This window comes from Scophthalmus maximus, chromosome 13 (genome assembly GCF_022379125.1).
Source record: "Scophthalmus maximus strain ysfricsl-2021 chromosome 13, ASM2237912v1, whole genome shotgun sequence".
Classification (NCBI taxonomy): domain Eukaryota; kingdom Metazoa; phylum Chordata; class Actinopteri; order Pleuronectiformes; family Scophthalmidae; genus Scophthalmus; species Scophthalmus maximus.
The window spans coordinates 7,941,002-7,958,833 of NC_061527.1; the positions used below are offsets into that span (position 1 = coordinate 7,941,002).

The window sequence follows — 17,832 nt, forward strand, 5'->3', positions numbered from 1 at the left end:
AGTGGAAAACATGCATGAACGTAACTCCTCTGGTTTGGCTATGTGCCCTACCACTCGTTTCTCACGCACACGCACACACACACGCTCTCTCTCTCTCTCTCCCATCCTAATTCCTAGTATCTGTCTGGACCAGCTGCATTACATGGCTGCAACACCACTTCCACTCCCCCCCCCTTTACAATGTATGTGTATTCACTGCACCCTCTCCGCTCTTGGCCCTGTGCATGTCTCCGTAACGCAGCCCTGAAGCTCCCATTCACATATCCAAAGCAGGAACCCAGGAGGCACCATAAAAGAACACACTGCCTTTCTTCCTCTGCATCACGAAAATCATATACTGTGGGTACATGTCTTGTAGTGTATTAAGTTGGAGTTTCACTTTAAGCCTTTTTACAGGCTTTTCTTTTCAATGTAGTCTTGTGTGTATGTAAATCAACATTCAATGCCAAAGCGGTCGTAAAAGAATTATAAATAACCATGTTTGTTATAGTTGTGGTTGAGCTGCCATACAGTAGTGGATACATCCACTGTGTGTGCATTAGCATAGCCTCCTAGCCATGCTGACACTGATATGACAGTTCGGATTAAGATGATCCACCCTACAGCGTCGTCTTTGGTCACAAAACGTCTATGTCTCAGTCCTCATGCCGCCTGCTGCCTCACAGCGAGAGCAGTGCTGTGCTTCTTCCTCACTGCAGAGATGCACCAGCTTTCAACAACAAATGTGCAGGAATTGTTAACATAATTAACACTTTCATCCATGGGTCAAATGACACTTTAGGATCTACTACACAGAGAGGGTATAGAAGTAATGCAATTTATTTGTGGTGCAACAACAAGTTTAAAACTACTTAGCTTGGAAGAAAAAGAAAAATTAAGCATAATCAGCAACATAGTACTGCCTGTACCCTTAAACATATATCAGTGATATGTGCATAATACAGGACTAACAGGCAGTTAACAAATACAGCATTTTGTTTCTATTGACAAAAATATTGCCTTTGTGTTTTGTTAGACCTGCATTTTTTACAATGACATTTATCCAGCAAACATCCATTTGTCATTCTAGTTTCTCTTTGTCAAAAACTCCCCTCAAGTGAAAGTACATAGGCTTATTGTTTACATTTAGTCTGTACAGATGGCTACTAGGTTCACATTACACACTGACCTACACGGTGCAAGGAAAATAGGAGTTAAAGAATAATGAATATCTATACCTCAACCTGAACGGTCAGGAAGCTCTTCACCGCCATGTGGTGTAAGATTAAATGAAAATGATGGATGGTGATTTCAGTAGGCAGCCTTTCTTTGACCTTTAGCTCCTCTTTACCCTCTTACCATTCAACTACAGCGATCCCAGTGTGTGCATTATACATGGTGACATTGTGCTGGAGCTGAATTGACATTTGCCCCTTCCCACTGTGTCTGCTTCATACATCATCGGTTATACTGACCATTAACAGAATGTGGCATCCATTTTTTACTAACTAAATATTACAGCTATTACTTCCAGAAATAATCTGATGCTTTGAAATTTTTTCCAATAATAAAAATAAATAAAGATTTAGAGCTCATCTTTAGAGCTCATCTTCACATTGGATGTCTTCAACTGCACTGAGAGGTGACAGCAAAATATGAATTTCAAAATCCAAAGATGGCATTTCAGTAAAGTACACACAGTATACTCAATAATAATAAATGTGTTGCTCTTTAATATAGTCTGTTGTGCGGTGTACTGCAGGATACCAAAGTGCCATCAGAGGCAGCAGACAGTCTGACAACTGTCTGGCTCTCGCTGGATCGAATAATTGAATCGTCACATCATTAACGTGGAAGCCAGGATTTAATTTTGTTAAATAGTGTCATTCTCTGACATCTCAATGTCCAGTAATTATGACAAGCTAGTAAGCTGCTCTAAAGGCAATGACTGCTGATTTTGTCAATGCCTCAGACCCTTCTTCGGTGCCTTCAACCACGTATCTGAATCCAGACAAAGCTTGGCTGACTGCTGATAAATATAAATACTGGCCTCTTCCCGCTAAGCAGGTTCAGTGTTGGTCCACTGAGGTTGCTTGCTGAATGTTGGAATCCAGGCAGTGAACCAGAGCTAATCTGCCGAACCTAACCACAGATCTTTCCGTGTTCCAGCCTCCAGCCTCATGAACAAGAGGGTTGTCAGTGATTTGTATTTTGCTTCTTGTCATTGTAGTTTAGTCACATAAAGGCATTCATTCACAATCAACTTCATTTTTTATTTATTTTTTTCCTTTCTAACGAAATTTGGAACTTTTAGTAAATAAAAGAGAGACTTCTGACTCAAATTGACGTTGTTGTGTCAACAGACATCAGCGTTAAATCATAAATCATGATAAACTATCTCTGACTGGAAGGAAGTCTTAGCAGAACAGAATCCAATGCAATTTGTCCATCATACCCTGCTTCAGTGGTGTATTACTAGCTGTCCCTTGGCAAACACTTAAGACCAAAACTGACCGTTATATGCTTTTTCCTGTCCAGCTGGTTGTGTAACCTTTAACCTTCAGTAGACATTGGGTCTCTAACATGGACTTTTTGAAACAGCATCTAAAAACTAACGCTTGTACAGGTAGGCCTTGCATTAACATATTTGGATTATGAAGTTTGTCATTTGTTTTATTTTGGTCGATTGATTTGGAGCTATGCGATGCTTTTCATACAAAAGTGCCACATATTTAAACTTGTGTCCTGGTAAAATTTCCTTGAATGAAGCCTGTTAAACTCCTACCTCCCGTTTTCGCTGTACTTGAAGTTGCCCAGGACGATCAGATAAACACCTGTCATGTAGATGTAAACTCTTCTACCTATGGTAACACAATGTTATTGAGACTGGCATCGCCATGGAGCCCTGGGTTGGGTGAGGGTGGGATGCTGGGAAGCAGTGAAAGGTGAATGATCCTCCACCTTTGTTTCCAAGTGGCCCTGCTGTCTTGTTTTGGAGCAGAATGAATTATTAATCGTGGCCTTCTGGTCGTGTTTTTGTCCACCTCCAAAGTAAAGAACACTGTGCTGAGAGACCTCCGTTGACTGGCTTCTTCTGTAGTGACAGCAGAACTTTCATAGTCGTCTCTTTGCCACTTGGTGTTGTTGGTATTCCTGTCTTTCTGAATACTCTCTCTGGTTTTTCATTTCATTGTTTCTCCGAATGATCAGCACAGGTCCAGAAGTATATCTTGTCTCCGTGACAATTAAAGAGTTGCCCTTCTGCATGGCAGGATAACCATGGTTCATTTGTAACATCATTCACATTGTGTTAAACCTCAACTGTTAAATCATATGCAGTCAATGTTGAGTCCACACGGTGTAAAACCCCGCTGCCTTTTCCAAATAATCATAGCACTCCAGTCTTCCTGGAAGAGGGCAGGTGCAGTTCTGTTTCCTGAAGTAGCCATTTTCCATCTACCTTACAGCCTCCCACTCCCTCTTTGCTCTAATAGGCTCTCATTTAAAAAATAAATCAATAAAATAGAACAGTCATTTTAACAAAGTTGCACTGAATTTTATTTTTTTTCAAGAATCTCCTATACCCAGATGACGCTCGTCAGTTTATGTCTGTCTGCCCTTCTTTTAGCCAGGTTGCCATCACTTCAGCGTCTTTATCATTTGCTGGCCAGATGATGCAGCCAACTAGCCAAAATGCCTGGCAACTGAAACTTTGGGGCAAGCATAATTGTGCAAAGTAAGTAAAGTATCCAGATAAACTTGGAGCCAAGCTGGAAAAGGGAGAGGACATTAGCATTTTACTAGAAATTGGCTGTCCAAGATGTTGCCCAAGATAACTTGGGATTATCGAAGTAGACAAAAGTATAGTTAGGTATAGCAGTATACATTAATGTATAGTGTAATGTATGGTAAGCTGAGGCTGACCACTAATTTACACCTAAGTAAAGAGAATATAAGTGACATTTTGTTTTTGCTGATATACTAACATACTGGGGCTAGGTTGATGTTTGGAGAAGGGAGAGGAAGAATTGGTACTCTAAGGGGAGGGGGGTAGTAATATGGGGAAGGAGGTTGTGGGGGTGGTTGTGTGTAGGTGGGGGAATTTAGTTAATAGAAAATAGACTGTGAGAGATAAGTAATATGTAAATAGGAAATGTATCCAAATATACCTCTGGGAGAGAGCCAGTGTGTGAGGCAGAATAATGTGGCAGGAAGCCTCAGGTGCAGCTGGGAGGAGAGGAGGCGGGGCAACGAGCGAGAGGCTAAGGGAGAGAGAGAGAGAGAGAGAGAGAAAGAGGGAGGGCTTGTGCGTGTGTTGGAAGTGAGAGAGAAATGAGTGTGCAAGCTAGAGAGATTGTGTGGAGAGGGAGGTAGGGGGGACAGGGAGGGAGGGAAGTGAAAGCCAGTCACAGCATCTCTCCTTCTCACTGCACCAGGGCTGAGGGAGTCTTCGTCCCTTTGCTTCCCCCGCTGCAGATTTTACTCATTTCCATCAGCGCAGTCATCCTTTTTTTCCCCCTGCTTTTTTTTATTATAAACTTGCTTTTGACAGATGCATTGCATTCATCTCTCTCAGTATGCCAAGGTCTGAGGATGTATCCGGTAACGACATGGGTTGTCCTGTTTAAAGGAATTAAAAAGCGGACGTTTGCAGAGGACAGTGCTTCAGACTAGGACTCCGACCGAGACTTGTTCTTTTCTTTTTGCTGCTAGAGTGGATTACCCTTTTGTTGCACTACCGGTGCTTTGTTCAGGGCGACAGACATACTGAGGGATGAGTTAAAAACAAGGCTATAGAATCCCATACATCCAAAACTGAGCTCATACTTGAAAGGACTATTACAAGGCACTTCAGGAGAACGTGCTGAACCTCTCCCTGTCGATGCCTCAGAATGTCACAAGGAAAATGCAAATAAGTTATTTGGATAAATGAGTGGATTGCTGATTGATCCCCACACACCCCTATGCAAGTGTCTGCCACAGGATTGCTGAGGAGGAGTGAGTGGAGCGCTGAGTTATTCAGCTGGCCTCTCATTGCCCCCGGAGAGTCCTTTCACCTGCCTGCATGGGAGTCTGACATCCAACGCGCTCATCAGCTACTGGGCTCTTACATTTGTCTGTCTTTCAGCAAATTGCAGTCCAGAAAATTGAGAGGCAAGTTTGAACCCTTGGATTTAAACTTTACATGACTTTAATGGCAGAACTCATCCAGACATTCTGATGGGCGTGCTTGTTGCCTCATTCTGCCTGGGGATGCCTTGCAAACACATTTCCCCCCCAGCGCCATGTGTGTTGAGAGAGCTGTGACATTATCTCCTGCGGAGATCCCCTTGTTGTTCTAGCCTGTGTCTGTGTTTTGATTCAGACAATAGCTGGGCATTCACGGGCTCCAGACACTGATCAGAGGACCACCAAAATAAGGGAAGCCTGCGGTATCGTGGTAAACACAGTAGCACTCGTGGCACAGTGAAACTTTGGATTGTTTCGAAGCATTGACTCCCAGGGATGGATATAACGGTACACAAGAGATTCTTATGAAGCCTTTATTTTCACTCCCAAGAATCGGTTGCCTAAATGTTTTTTTTAAAAGGTAACCGCACACTGTAAATTTTATCTGAAGGTTTCCTTCTTGCATCTTCTCTGCTTTCTGCCCATGTGAGGACAGCACACGCTGTCAGTCTTCCGATGGCAACCCTCATTAAAATCAGGAGATGAGGACACTGACCGGCAGGAAAAGCAGGAGGGAAACTCGTCTTTGGGATAGATGCTGGCCACAGTGCTATCGCTCCTCTGCCTTAGGTTTACTGAAGAAATACTGCTTTTTTTTTCTCCCCCTCACTACTCCTGACTTTCACCCACCCACTACTTCCACTAACCATGAATGATTGGAAAAGGAGAGCTGAACTGGTTGTCCTAATCTTCCGAAGCCTGTATTGATTTTCCACAAGTCACTGTTGTGAGAGCAAGGTGAAAGATAGAATGAGTGTGCAAGAGAGAGTATTGAGCACTGTCAACTGAGCGTGGCTGCAGATGCCCAGTCAAGAGCGGGAGGGGGCAGGCAGTTCTCCAGTTTCAGGCCAACTGCCTTATGGGTGGCACACCACAAACCTGACCCACCTGGATTGCACCCAGAACAATGAACGAGTCTGAACTGACAACGGATCCGGTGCTCACTGCCAACAGCAGCCATGTAGAGGTCTTTCCTGGAAGGACCTTCAACCACTCCTGTCCCCTGGGCTGGGGGCTGAATGAAGGCCTGGAGACTTGCGTCCTAGAGACTGCTGTTATTGTACTTCTGACAGTGCTCATCATTGCAGGGAACCTGACGGTGATCTTTGTGTTCCACTGTGCCCCCCTGTTACACCATTACACCACCAGCTACTTCATCCAGACAATGGCCTATGCTGATCTGCTGGTTGGTCTTAGCTGCCTGGTGCCCACCCTGTCTCTGCTCCACTACCCGGCAAGTGTCCAGGAGCCCATCACATGCCAGGTGTTCAGTTATGTTATCTCTGTACTGAAGAGTGTTTCGATGGCCTGCCTGGCTTGTATCAGTGTGGACCGTTACCTGGCCATAACTAAACCCCTATCTTACAACCAACTGGTGACGCCATGCCGGTTACGAGGCTGCATCACCCTCATCTGTGTCTACTCGAGCCTGGTTTTCCTGCCCTCCTTCTTTGGGTGGGGTAAGCCAGGATATCATGGGGACATTTTTGAATGGTGCGCTCACTCTTGGCCAACTTCTGCCCTTTTTACAGGCTTTGTAGTGTGCCTGCTCTATGCACCTGCTGCACTTGTGGTCTGTTTTACCTATTACCATATCTTTCGCATTTGCCAGCAGCACAATAGGGAGATTAGTGAACGGCGGGCACGTTTTCCAAGCCAGGAGATGGAGGCCGGAGAGGGGGGTGGCAGTGGTGGGCATCAGGGAGGGCATGGACCAGATCGGCGCTATGCGATGGTGCTCTTTCGCATCACCAGCGTTTTTTATATGCTCTGGCTGCCCTACATAATCTACTTCATGCTGGAGAGCTCCCATGTGCTGGAGAGTCCTGCCCTTTCCTTCATCACCACCTGGCTAGCCATTAGCAACAGCTTTTGCAACTGTGTTATCTACAGCCTGTCTAATAGTGTGTTCCGCCTGGGCATGCGTAGGCTCTCGCAGACAATTTGCACCTTCAGCCACTGTGCAGCTGACGACAGGGATTTTGTGGAGCCTAAACCAAGGAAGAGGGCAAACTCGTGCTCCATCTGAAGGGAGGACTTCCACATAATGAGAAAAGTCCTGGAATGTATGTATGGAAACATGGACAATTTCCTATTAGCTGACAGTGACGTTGCCTTTGTCACACTAAATCATGCTTTATTCCATTGCAAAGAAGATGGATGCAGTGTCGAAACAGACAGAGTTGATGAGAGTTTGGCATCTTGTGATAGGTTTTATTCTATTCTATGTGGATCAGATTGAAATTAGTCTCCCCATGCCTTTTATAACTGTTACATCTGCCTATATAGTCAACAACCATCCCAGGACTAGTGAGAAGTCAAAACTGTAAATTCTGAAAGATTCACAAAAAAATTCCTCCGACAAAAAAAATCAGTTTCAGGCCTGTTACATTTAGATAGTGTTTGTCAATTCAATTGACCTTCTGCTTAATGTCTCCTCACTGACTGTCATTAGCAAATACAAGATAACTTGTTTCAAGATTATAAATGGAAATGTTAATTTTTAACTGTATAAACACACAAAGTGACAATGATAACAGCCATTATGCTGCTGATAAATAATAGATGGTGAATGGCCTTGACTGTTTTTTAGAGAAAAGGTATCAGTCCTTTTCTGCTCAAGTATTTTGTGTTGGGTCTGTACACTTGACGAATAGGAGACGGACGCAAGAAAAATATTCATGATCCACTGGTCACATATTCTGCGACGACTGATAATGATTGGTATGTCAACAATCCGACAATTGGTTGAAATTGAAAAAAGCTGTTCAAAAAGCATACTACATAATCTTTAACAACCACTGTAAAACTTCTGAGAGGAAGAAACCTTTTGAAACCTTTAAATGAAATTAAAATCATAAAAAAAAATATATATATATATAACGCATTGCCTCCACTGTTTACCAATTAAGATATAAGCTCATTATCGTTGCTCACCAATCAAATGGTGCACCCCTAATAAAAAGAAGCACCCTATTTCCAGAATGGAGACCAAGGATGTATCAGGCCTAGCCTGGTTTTAAACTAAGGCAGTGAACTGATGCTCTGGGCAGATTACTACCCAGCACAGTGTTTTTTTTCCCATGACCCCCCCTCCTTGCATAAAATAGCTCATCAGAGCCAGGGTTCCCACCATTGGTGTGACATTCCTGATATGGCTGTGTTATGAGTATTCTGCTAACAGTTTGATGCATGAGTGCTCATGACAGCCATTTCCAACCAGTAAATAAATATCAAATCCCTCTTCTCTGTATATAGAAGGCCATGTATTCTGGATAGTGAACACATAACAGAACTGGAGAAATCCTGTGTTTTGAATTTCACGTTGTTATTCATTAAACTTTCTCATTTGTAAACTTGCCTCTGTCACTTACAGGTAAGGATGAGAAGTAGCAGTGTTGACCTGAAGATGTAGCCTGGTTTTAGGTGCCTTTCATCGGCGACACTGTTATCTTGTTGAGGATGACAGTGGATTTGATTTCCCAGCGCTAGTGAACAGGGGCTCGGGTTAATGTGACTTGATCTGTCTGAAGATTGCTGTGGGGTCAAAATTGAACTGATCTGAAATTACATGCTTAGTTGTGATAAAGGTTTAAAGCTATCGGCTTATCTTGTGTTGGTTTGTTTAACTACAGACTGCACAATGTGCATTATTATAAATTCCCCCCCTCCCGTTTTCGCTCAGCTGCACCACTTCCAATATTTGTGGAAATAAAAAAGTTATTTCTCTCAATCTACAGGCCTGAATGTCTCACAGGCCTCTCAGTGTTTTGAGGAATGAACACAGTATTAAGTGTGCACTCTTCAAACTTAATGGAGACATATCATGCTTTTTCAGTGTTTCCCTCTCTTCTAGTGTGTTATAGAGGTTTTTTTTGTGTCTGTAAAAGGTCTGCAAATTTAAAATCTCTAAGTCCACTCTAATGGGAGCTCCTGAAACGCCTCGTCAGTGGTCCCGGCCAATGCATTTGTTACGGGAGCGCATAAGTCACCTAGTCGCTCGTCTAATACGCCCCCAACAAATCTAGGTACAGCGAGAGCAGAGGCCGACACTTCCTCCACGTGTCTGTTAACCAATCACAACAAAGTGGGCAAAACCAAGCATTTCAGACAGAGGCTGTACACTGTACTGTACATTTTGGGTAAGAAAAGATTTGCGGTTTTGTTCTTGTACTTTGGAGACTGTTTCCCATTCTGGGCTCTTTTGATAGACGATGAGCAGATGATGTGTGCTGCTGAAGCAACCCTCCAGACTGCCTTTGGTTTACGATTATCAGCCTTTTGCTACACTGCACAGTACTAAAGTCATTCCAGTCAATTAACCTTGTACACATTCCCTTGATTATTGGATCAGTGACAAAATGTCATTCATTTCGCAAAAACACAGCCACATACTATAGCCAACGATTTTTCTCTCTGCCCACGTAGTATTGTTGGTCATCTGTGGTTTAGCCCTTACTTGTTGTGTATATTTGTCAATGCTAGAAACCAAGTGACCCTCACTCAGCCCCTAAATATTGTAACTGTAACTCCATTTGATGCTGCTCAACAGTAACCAGTGTAAGTCATTTTAAAGCTGCATTAAGTGATTTCCTCTTTTTTTTTTACCACTAAGGGCAGAAAGACCCTGAGCCTTTTGCTTATTATATTTCAGTGACTTCTTAACAAGCGATTCTCCATTTACACACCCAGCTGAGACACAGCTACATGAGCATTCCAGTAGTCTTTCTGGCCACCTTATGAATGTAAGAAAATCTTGTTATTAAATGAAGAAAAAAAAATATTTGCTCTACTTTCTTCACCAGCCACTTGTTTACTTCAGCTCTTTGCAGTTTTGCATGAGGTTCATAAAGTACTGTCGACTTGAAATAGTTATGTGCTGGGAGTGGCTGCCCATGGTTTACACTGTATCTGCCAGCATTGGTTTGTTTTTTTCGTCTATTCAGACAACGGCAATAACCAAATCGGTTCAGTAAAAGCATCTGGGGAAAGCCTGCAGTAAGGGGTGTTGATTCTCAGAGAGATTATCAGCATTCAACACCCTTTAATGTGATCAGGAGTCATTTGATTCAGTGTCAATATTAAAAGAAATATTGCTTTATGCAGCTTTAATGGAGTACAGATTGTTCTGTATATGTGCCTAAAGATGTATTTTGTAAGAAAAGTGAAAAAAAGATGTTGAGAATAATAACTGTTACATGTACATGCTGCACTTTTTAAAAACTATTTTCCAGCTACATGAACATACGTTGTATCTATATACATTTCTGATTATACATTGTCATTTGATTTGATTTACCATGGCTTTGTGATAAGTTCACATGGAATTTATTAATTTATCAGTCAAACTGACATATCTTCCAGAGGGTTCTATTATCTGACATCTACATCATATCTGTAAGATAAGAGAAGGCAGCAGTTTTGTCTGAGCCCTGTGAATGCCCTTTTTGTACTTATATCACCTGACATATATGAGGAATAACAGTAGGGAAACACACAGCCTACCCGTGTAAAATATTAGATTTATAAAAATAACATTTTTTTTAATAGCTTGTGAGGATATTATCTATATTAGTGCTATATCATTTTCAGTCTGGTAACAAACAACAACATATAAGATGGGAGAAAACTAAATTCTGTAATGACCAATACCATATAATGTAAAAGTTGATTAAATCTAATACAGTGGAAATTACTGTATTTGGTCAGAAGTTGCACAAATACTAATTCATTTGTTGGGCTTTTTTTGTGGCAGTTTATTTAAAGTATGTGTCTTGGCTCAGGGTTTTAAAAAAAATCCAAGAGCCATTAAATGAATATTTAAAAAAATAAATTGTTTTTATGTGTCTGTATTACACTGACTGACTGAAGTGTTAGAAACTCAAAACTGTTCAAACATGTTGTCCTACTTTGAAGTGCATTGATAGAGGCTTTTATTTAAGAGAGATTAGTCAAGAGTTTGATTAAATTTCAAATGTGTTTTTATTTAATAAATTATGTTTATACCTTTACACATTATACTGTACATGAGTATACTGTATGTAAAGTGTGTGAATGTTTTCAATCTGCTGTACAGCCAAACAAAAAAGAGAAGAAAAAAAAGTCTGACGTATGGCGCACCCTTTTGTGTTAAATCGACTAGGCTGCTAATGTTTTGAGTAGGAGGCAGAGTGTGTTAAATTACACAGTATCTATTTTTTTATTTTGAGATTTTGTCAAAGGCTATGGTTTTGCTGTTGCTGCCAACCCAATAAAGGTAAAAAAAAATTGTAGAAATGGACATTTGTGTAGTTGCTTTTGTGAAATGTGTGCGCTTCTGTAGTGACAATCAGCCAACTTTCATTCACAACGAGTCAATCTCCTCAGAGCCCCCGTTGTGTTTTCTCCACTTGGCATCGGTTTTGAGGAGTAATGAAAATGGAGATGTGGACTTGTGACTGTTTAGCTGCCAGTTAGATTCACATTGATGGGATCTGTGTGAGGAGCCGACACCTGCTTCAGCAAACTGTTTTTAACGGTGCATTTGAGCAAGATGGTTGGATATTGAGGTGTTTTCAAATGTAGTGAATGTGTAAGAATCACTGAAATAAGATGTGTGTGTGTGTGAATATTGTTAATCTAGCGAGAGGTAAAATGTCTATTGATTTTTGTTTCTTCTTCTCACAAATGAGCAGGTCTAACTTGAAGTCATGTGTCTCTTCTTCCTTGGACACAGACATCTGGGGAAAAATGGCCACTTTGTTGTAATTGTTCCAAAGAATCGTATCCTGTATATGTTAACAATTAATTATTTGCACCAAATAATTTGGGGGGGCTGGGGAAGGTAAGGGGAAAAGGGTGAAGAGGAAGCAGATTGATTAGGATGATATAATCATTTCTAAAATTGTTGATTTCAGTAACAATTATATTGTTACACTTTCTAGTCATTTTTTAACATAAAAGCTGCACATGTACTGTAACTATCATCACACGAGAGTTGCTCAGTGATTGTTATTTATTGCACCGTACACTTTTTGTATTTAGCTTCTTATGCAACCTTTTTTTTTTATGTTTGTAACGTAGTTTTGGAATGAAAACCGGTATTTGTTCTACCTTCCAAATAGCACTGGATCTACTTACTGTTATTCAGCCAAACCAAGAGCAGCATCCTGGTCCAAGCCTGCTCAATATTCATCGCTGACACTTTATCAGGAATTCCCTTTTATTTCCACAAATTGCAGCACTCACTCACTTCCTCTTTCCCTTCGAATCCTGACACTCTCCTCCTCCTCTTTCCGCTGTGATTGAGAAAGGACCATCTGACCCTCTTTTGAGGTGGGGAAGTCGTAATTGGAGGGGAAGCCAGTTCCTGCCTCTGTGTGTTATTGGTGGAGCCTTGCGGCACCCACCAAAAAGCCTTTGATGGCATAAGGAGGACACACTCATACTCCCACACACCAACACTCCCTCATACATCTTGCATGGCCTCAGTCTTTGAAAACATGGGCTTGCAGCCTGTAAGCTGACAGGTGTTAGCCGAGTGGAAGCCGACTCGGTGTCTTTACAGTAGGTTATATGCAGTGTTGAACTTTTTGGTAAACATTTATTTAATCATTTACAAGACTGAGGCTACACTGCTCCAGTGACTGTGTGAGGCTGTTCCGCTTTGAGCTAATTAGATAGATGAATGGATGGATGTAGAGCTGCAACACTTAATCGATTACTAGATTAATTGCCAACTATGTTGATAATCTTTTAATCGGTCCAAGTAGTTTTTTCAAAATTATCTGATTTCAGCTTCTTAAATGTAAATATGTTCTGGTTTCTTTGCTCCTCTATGACAGTAAACGGAATATCCATGGTGACAAAACAAAATATCATCTTGGGGTTTCGGGAAACACGATTGACATTTTTCACCATTTTATGACATTTTATGGAACAAACGACTAATTGATTAATCGAGATAATAATCGTTACTTGCAGCCCTAGAGTCCAGAGTGTCTTTTAGTCAGACAGAGGTGAAGTGTTTGTGGCAGGAAAGATTTCCTGTAACGGTCCTTGTGACAGCGAAGCTGTATGAGCCCTTTGGAGAAGCTGTCTGTCCAGTGTGTGGTGGAGAGGATGGTCAGAATATAGGCAGGATATTATCAAGTCATTAGGATTCATTTTTGTATCAAATTTTATAGCAATCCATCTAATGGTTAATGAGATATTTCAATCTGGACTAAACTGAAATGGTAGACCAGCTAAATGTCATGCCGTCTTTCATTATTCATCAGCACCAGAATTTCTAGTGTGGCTAAAAAGTGAGCATGCTTGCTGTTATTCAGTTACAGCAAATGCTCTCACCTTCACCTTATAACCATACTGGCTTTAATGTCTTGGTTAAAAACACAACGCAGTGCCTTGTGGGATGATGTTTCGTTGCTGCAAAAGTTAAACCAGATTCAACAATCGTGCATCATTTTGGCCGCGCTCTTTGCTGTACTTTGAATGTTCAGAAAGTTATTAGTGAAACAAGCCAAACACAAAATCACATTACACTCCTGCGATCATGAAGTAAAGCTACTGTGGGGCTGTCATGCGTCGCCTTGCATTTTGAGAGAGTCCTGCTAAGCCCTACTGCTGAGGTTTCAGTCAGCGTAACTTCTTTGTGAGCCAAATATTATAAGGCTTGTAATGTGAGTTAGCTATAAAGCATAGACTACATGGAGTAACTGATCATGACAGCCCACAGTGATGATGAAGAAAGTATCTGCAGTTCAATGAGAGTACTGTGAGAGACTCTCAGCAGAGCACACAGAAGGGACTTGACATTTAGTCAAAGCACAGTGGCTTTTTAGTTTTAATGAATGGCACCATCCCTTTAATTGTCCTGGCTGCTCAGAGATTACACCGTCCATCCAGTCGCAAAACGATTACAGGTTTGACTTGAATCCTGTCAGAGTGCCCCAGAGCAATAAAGCATTCATTCACCTGCCCACTGAAAGTGTTGGGAAATGTACTAAAGTCAGAGTCTAACACTTCCATCTCACCATTGGACCCTGGTGATCACCAACGGTTGTTAGGCTCTATCCATCTGTGGACACTCGACTGAGAGCTTGCTCTTCCATATTTTTTAAGTGCTTCGACTCTCCCAAATGAGCACATTGGTTTCACCTGGTTGCAAGTAGCTCTCAGCGTTCCACTTTCGGTCTGGAAAAGGTCTTATTCTGCAATTTTTTGCTTATTGTCCTTTCAGTCTCCGTTGCACCATCACTCTCTTTTTTTGTTTCTTGCTAAACGCTGACAACACAACTAAGGAATCCCTTCTCACCCTTGAGCAACATGGGCTGCCATGGCTAGCAGCAAGTATGGAAACCAATTTAACTACTGTATCTGCCTGGTCAGGAAGAATTTTGTGTGCTGATGAGATGAGATGAGATGCGCTATTTATTTATTTTTTTATTAATAATTAATATTTGTCTTGGGCTTGAATGGAAAATTCAAGAAAATTTGGTGTAAATGTGACCCTTATATAATTTTTCATTTGCCACCTTTTTCCATTTGCTTAAACATATAACATACGTAGGCAAGCTATACAAGCCTTGCACAGCTTTCCAGATAAAATAAATGATAGTAAAATTATTGTCAAAACAGAAATCTTTTGATCAAGGTGAAATGTTTCACAAGATACCATTATAAATGAAGCGTCGTGGTGGTGAGGAGATGCCCTTTCCTACAGTTAATATTCTGCAGCCATTTGCTTGTTCATTTTGTAGATGACTTAAAATGGTGACTCATCGCAATTGCAATCTGTCAAAACTATTCACTGTATGATTTTTCTTTACAGATCGTTTAGCCTTACTCTGTGGGTTAGAGTTGTGTCTCACGTCTTTTGAGAATGAGGATTAGTAAGAGCATTTTTAAGGATGGTTCTGACTTATTTAAAGGATTTGTCTTTTTGGGTAAATTTTAAATGGAGGTTAAAATTTAGGGTGAAGGACAGCCAAGTTGCTGTGGTGCTTAAAGGTGTGCGATGCATTACACCATAAATAATACAGGCCCTCATAAATGTAGTACTACACGACCGAACCTGTGTGTGAATGTGTGAGTGTGAGCGACGTTAGCTTGCTCGGAGACGTTTGTGGTGTGGTGTGAACACACAGAAACACATAAGGAGGCATCAGCAAAAACAATACAACACATAAACACATTAAGATTAGAACAATAATATAGGCAGTGCTTTGCCTGACCTGGGTAAGAAATGTGGCATAGAGGTCATATTTATTTTTCAAAACTGGAAAATATGGTACCCACTCTTGAGAGTAGGTCAATAAATACATGAATTTACAATACATCCTGAAAAATTAGTTTGAAGATGTAATATAGCTATTTTTTATGGACAGCACTGTTTTTCTGCCAATGCTAAGGTGAACAATCGTTTTGATTATTATAGAAGGTTCAGTATGAATAAAAGATGAAATATATCATACAAGAATCTGACATTTGTATTGACAGCACTCATATCAGAAGCTGAACTGAGGGGCCAGCTATTGATTCACTTTGACAAATGTAATGATCATTATATCTGTGATTGATCAACTGCTGGCAGTGATCTACACCACCGCCTCTGTCCATCACCTTTCAATTCTCCCCATGCCTCGTGGTCAGAGGCACTGAATAATCTAACAGCAGCAAATGTACAGGAGATGTATCATGGTAACCAATAACCATCTATCAATATTCTAGACAATTTGATACAAAACTATCGTATAGTGGATTTGAAAATCTAAATCAACATTAATTTTTTTTAACTTGCTTAACTTAATTCAATACAGTTTTAATCTTCTTTTTATGGCAATATTTGTTAAATAGTCAGTGTAACAGATGTATGTTGGTTTTTATTACTTGGATTAAAGCAAATGAGCAACAGTAGTTATTTAAAAAATGTAAACTTTCAAAAAGTTGTTATTGCTCATTTCTGCCATCTTATATTGGTCATGTATCCTTTTATCTAGAATATAATTTGTTTGGTGTAATTGCAATTTTCCAAGTAATTTCTGTAAAGTTAAGCCATATCAAAGTATCTTGGATCTGATTGATCCTCTGTTCTTCTCTGCCATGGTCAACACTGTCAGACAAATGAGCTCACCACTGCTGACGCTTTGAACCTTATTGTGACATAATGGAGATCATCAAAACATTGGCTTTGTAGCTGCTTCAGTCCACTTTTCGTCAACGCAGCACTAAAGTGGCATCTACATCATCATTTTTGTTATTCATTGGTTTTTAATTTGATTTGGCTTGATTTACACCAAAAGCATTTGTCTAGCTTTTTAATACATTGAACAAAGACAATCACCTTGACGGACAGTGGAGGACAAATCTTTTTTGCTGTTAACCTCCCTGCAGACTTCAGGTACTGAAGCTCTGCCAGCAGATGTACAGACAGCTTCTCTAATTTTCTGTCAGGGCATTTTAGATAAATTAAATACCATAAAACAGTCAAATTACCCCCTTGGCTCCTTAGCATATTTCCTCCCTCCTCCTACCTCCTATCTTTCGTTCCTCCTTTATCTCCCTCTATCCTAAGTGTCAGGCAGTTATTCAGTAGTGTTGGTCCAGTTCTTTACCTCAGGCCATCATTGATATGGTTAGTCGTTTCTCTGTGGCATTTAGACTGGATGCATATAAAAAAAATCATAATAATAATAATAGTCATTGGAATGTTACAATTCTAAAGCCAATACCAAAACCAAGATACAAACATCTTCAATCTTGTATTGAAATACAAGAAGACGTTATTGTGATACTAACGAATGCATGTGTCATGTGACTATTTTTGTCCAATCATGATCCAGTGGTCGCTGCTGGTTTGTCATTTGAGTCTCTCTCACTATCATTTAAACAGCAACTAAATAAATCTCCAAGAAGTCTTCATTATAATTATATAGCCATGATGAAGACTTTTTAAATGTGATATCCGGACTCTTTGGCGAATTTGCCTCTTTTTTTATGGACATTGATTACATGTCTTTTATTAAATTAATTATCACACAGCTTGTCAGCTGCTACATTTAGTCAGTCAATCAGTCAGTCAGTCAGTCAATAAACTAACTAACATGCTGAGAAAGAAGAAAAACATTACATTACTGAAACCACATTAGACATAAATAACCTTTGTTATCTGTCTCATCTGTACATCTTGTGTTTATCACAGAATAACCATGAAAAAACTTACAGTATAGGAATTATATACTTATCAAGAACTTTAATGGGAACACCTGCTAATTCATTCAAGTTATCTGACCAGTCAATCAATGGTTGCAGCAGTGCAATACTTAAAATGATGCTGGTGAAGAGTGTTAGTTAATTCTCACATTAAAAACATCAGAATGAGGCCAAAAATCCACATCGGTTTCCACCCTTGTCGGCCATTAACCAAAAAACTGAAGCTGCTGTGGGCACAGACACTCTTAGAAAAACGTAGTCTGGTCTGACGAATCAGGATTTCTGATTCGTCAGACACACAGGCACACAGATGGTATGGTCATGATTTGGCCTCAAAACCGTGAATCCATGGAACCAACCTGCCTTGTGTCAAGAGTCCAGGCTGGTGGTGGTGTAACAGTGTGGGGAATGTGTTCTTGGCACTTTTTGGGC

At 40.6% G+C, this 17,832-nt stretch overlaps 2 protein-coding genes across 5 annotated transcripts in view; both read left to right on the plus strand.

The window, feature by feature from the left end:
* rabgap1l (RAB GTPase activating protein 1-like) overlaps window positions 1-17,832 on the plus strand; it is a 95,811-nt gene that overhangs the window by 29,503 nt on the left and 48,476 nt on the right. The window lies entirely within an intron of this gene.
* On the plus strand, window positions 4,381-11,488 carry gpr52 (G protein-coupled receptor 52). The gene has a single exon (XM_035648878.2). It carries the CDS (start codon window positions 6,116-6,118, stop codon window positions 7,235-7,237), a length of 1,122 nt encoding a protein of 373 aa, XP_035504771.1. The 5' UTR covers window positions 4,381-6,115; the 3' UTR covers window positions 7,238-11,488.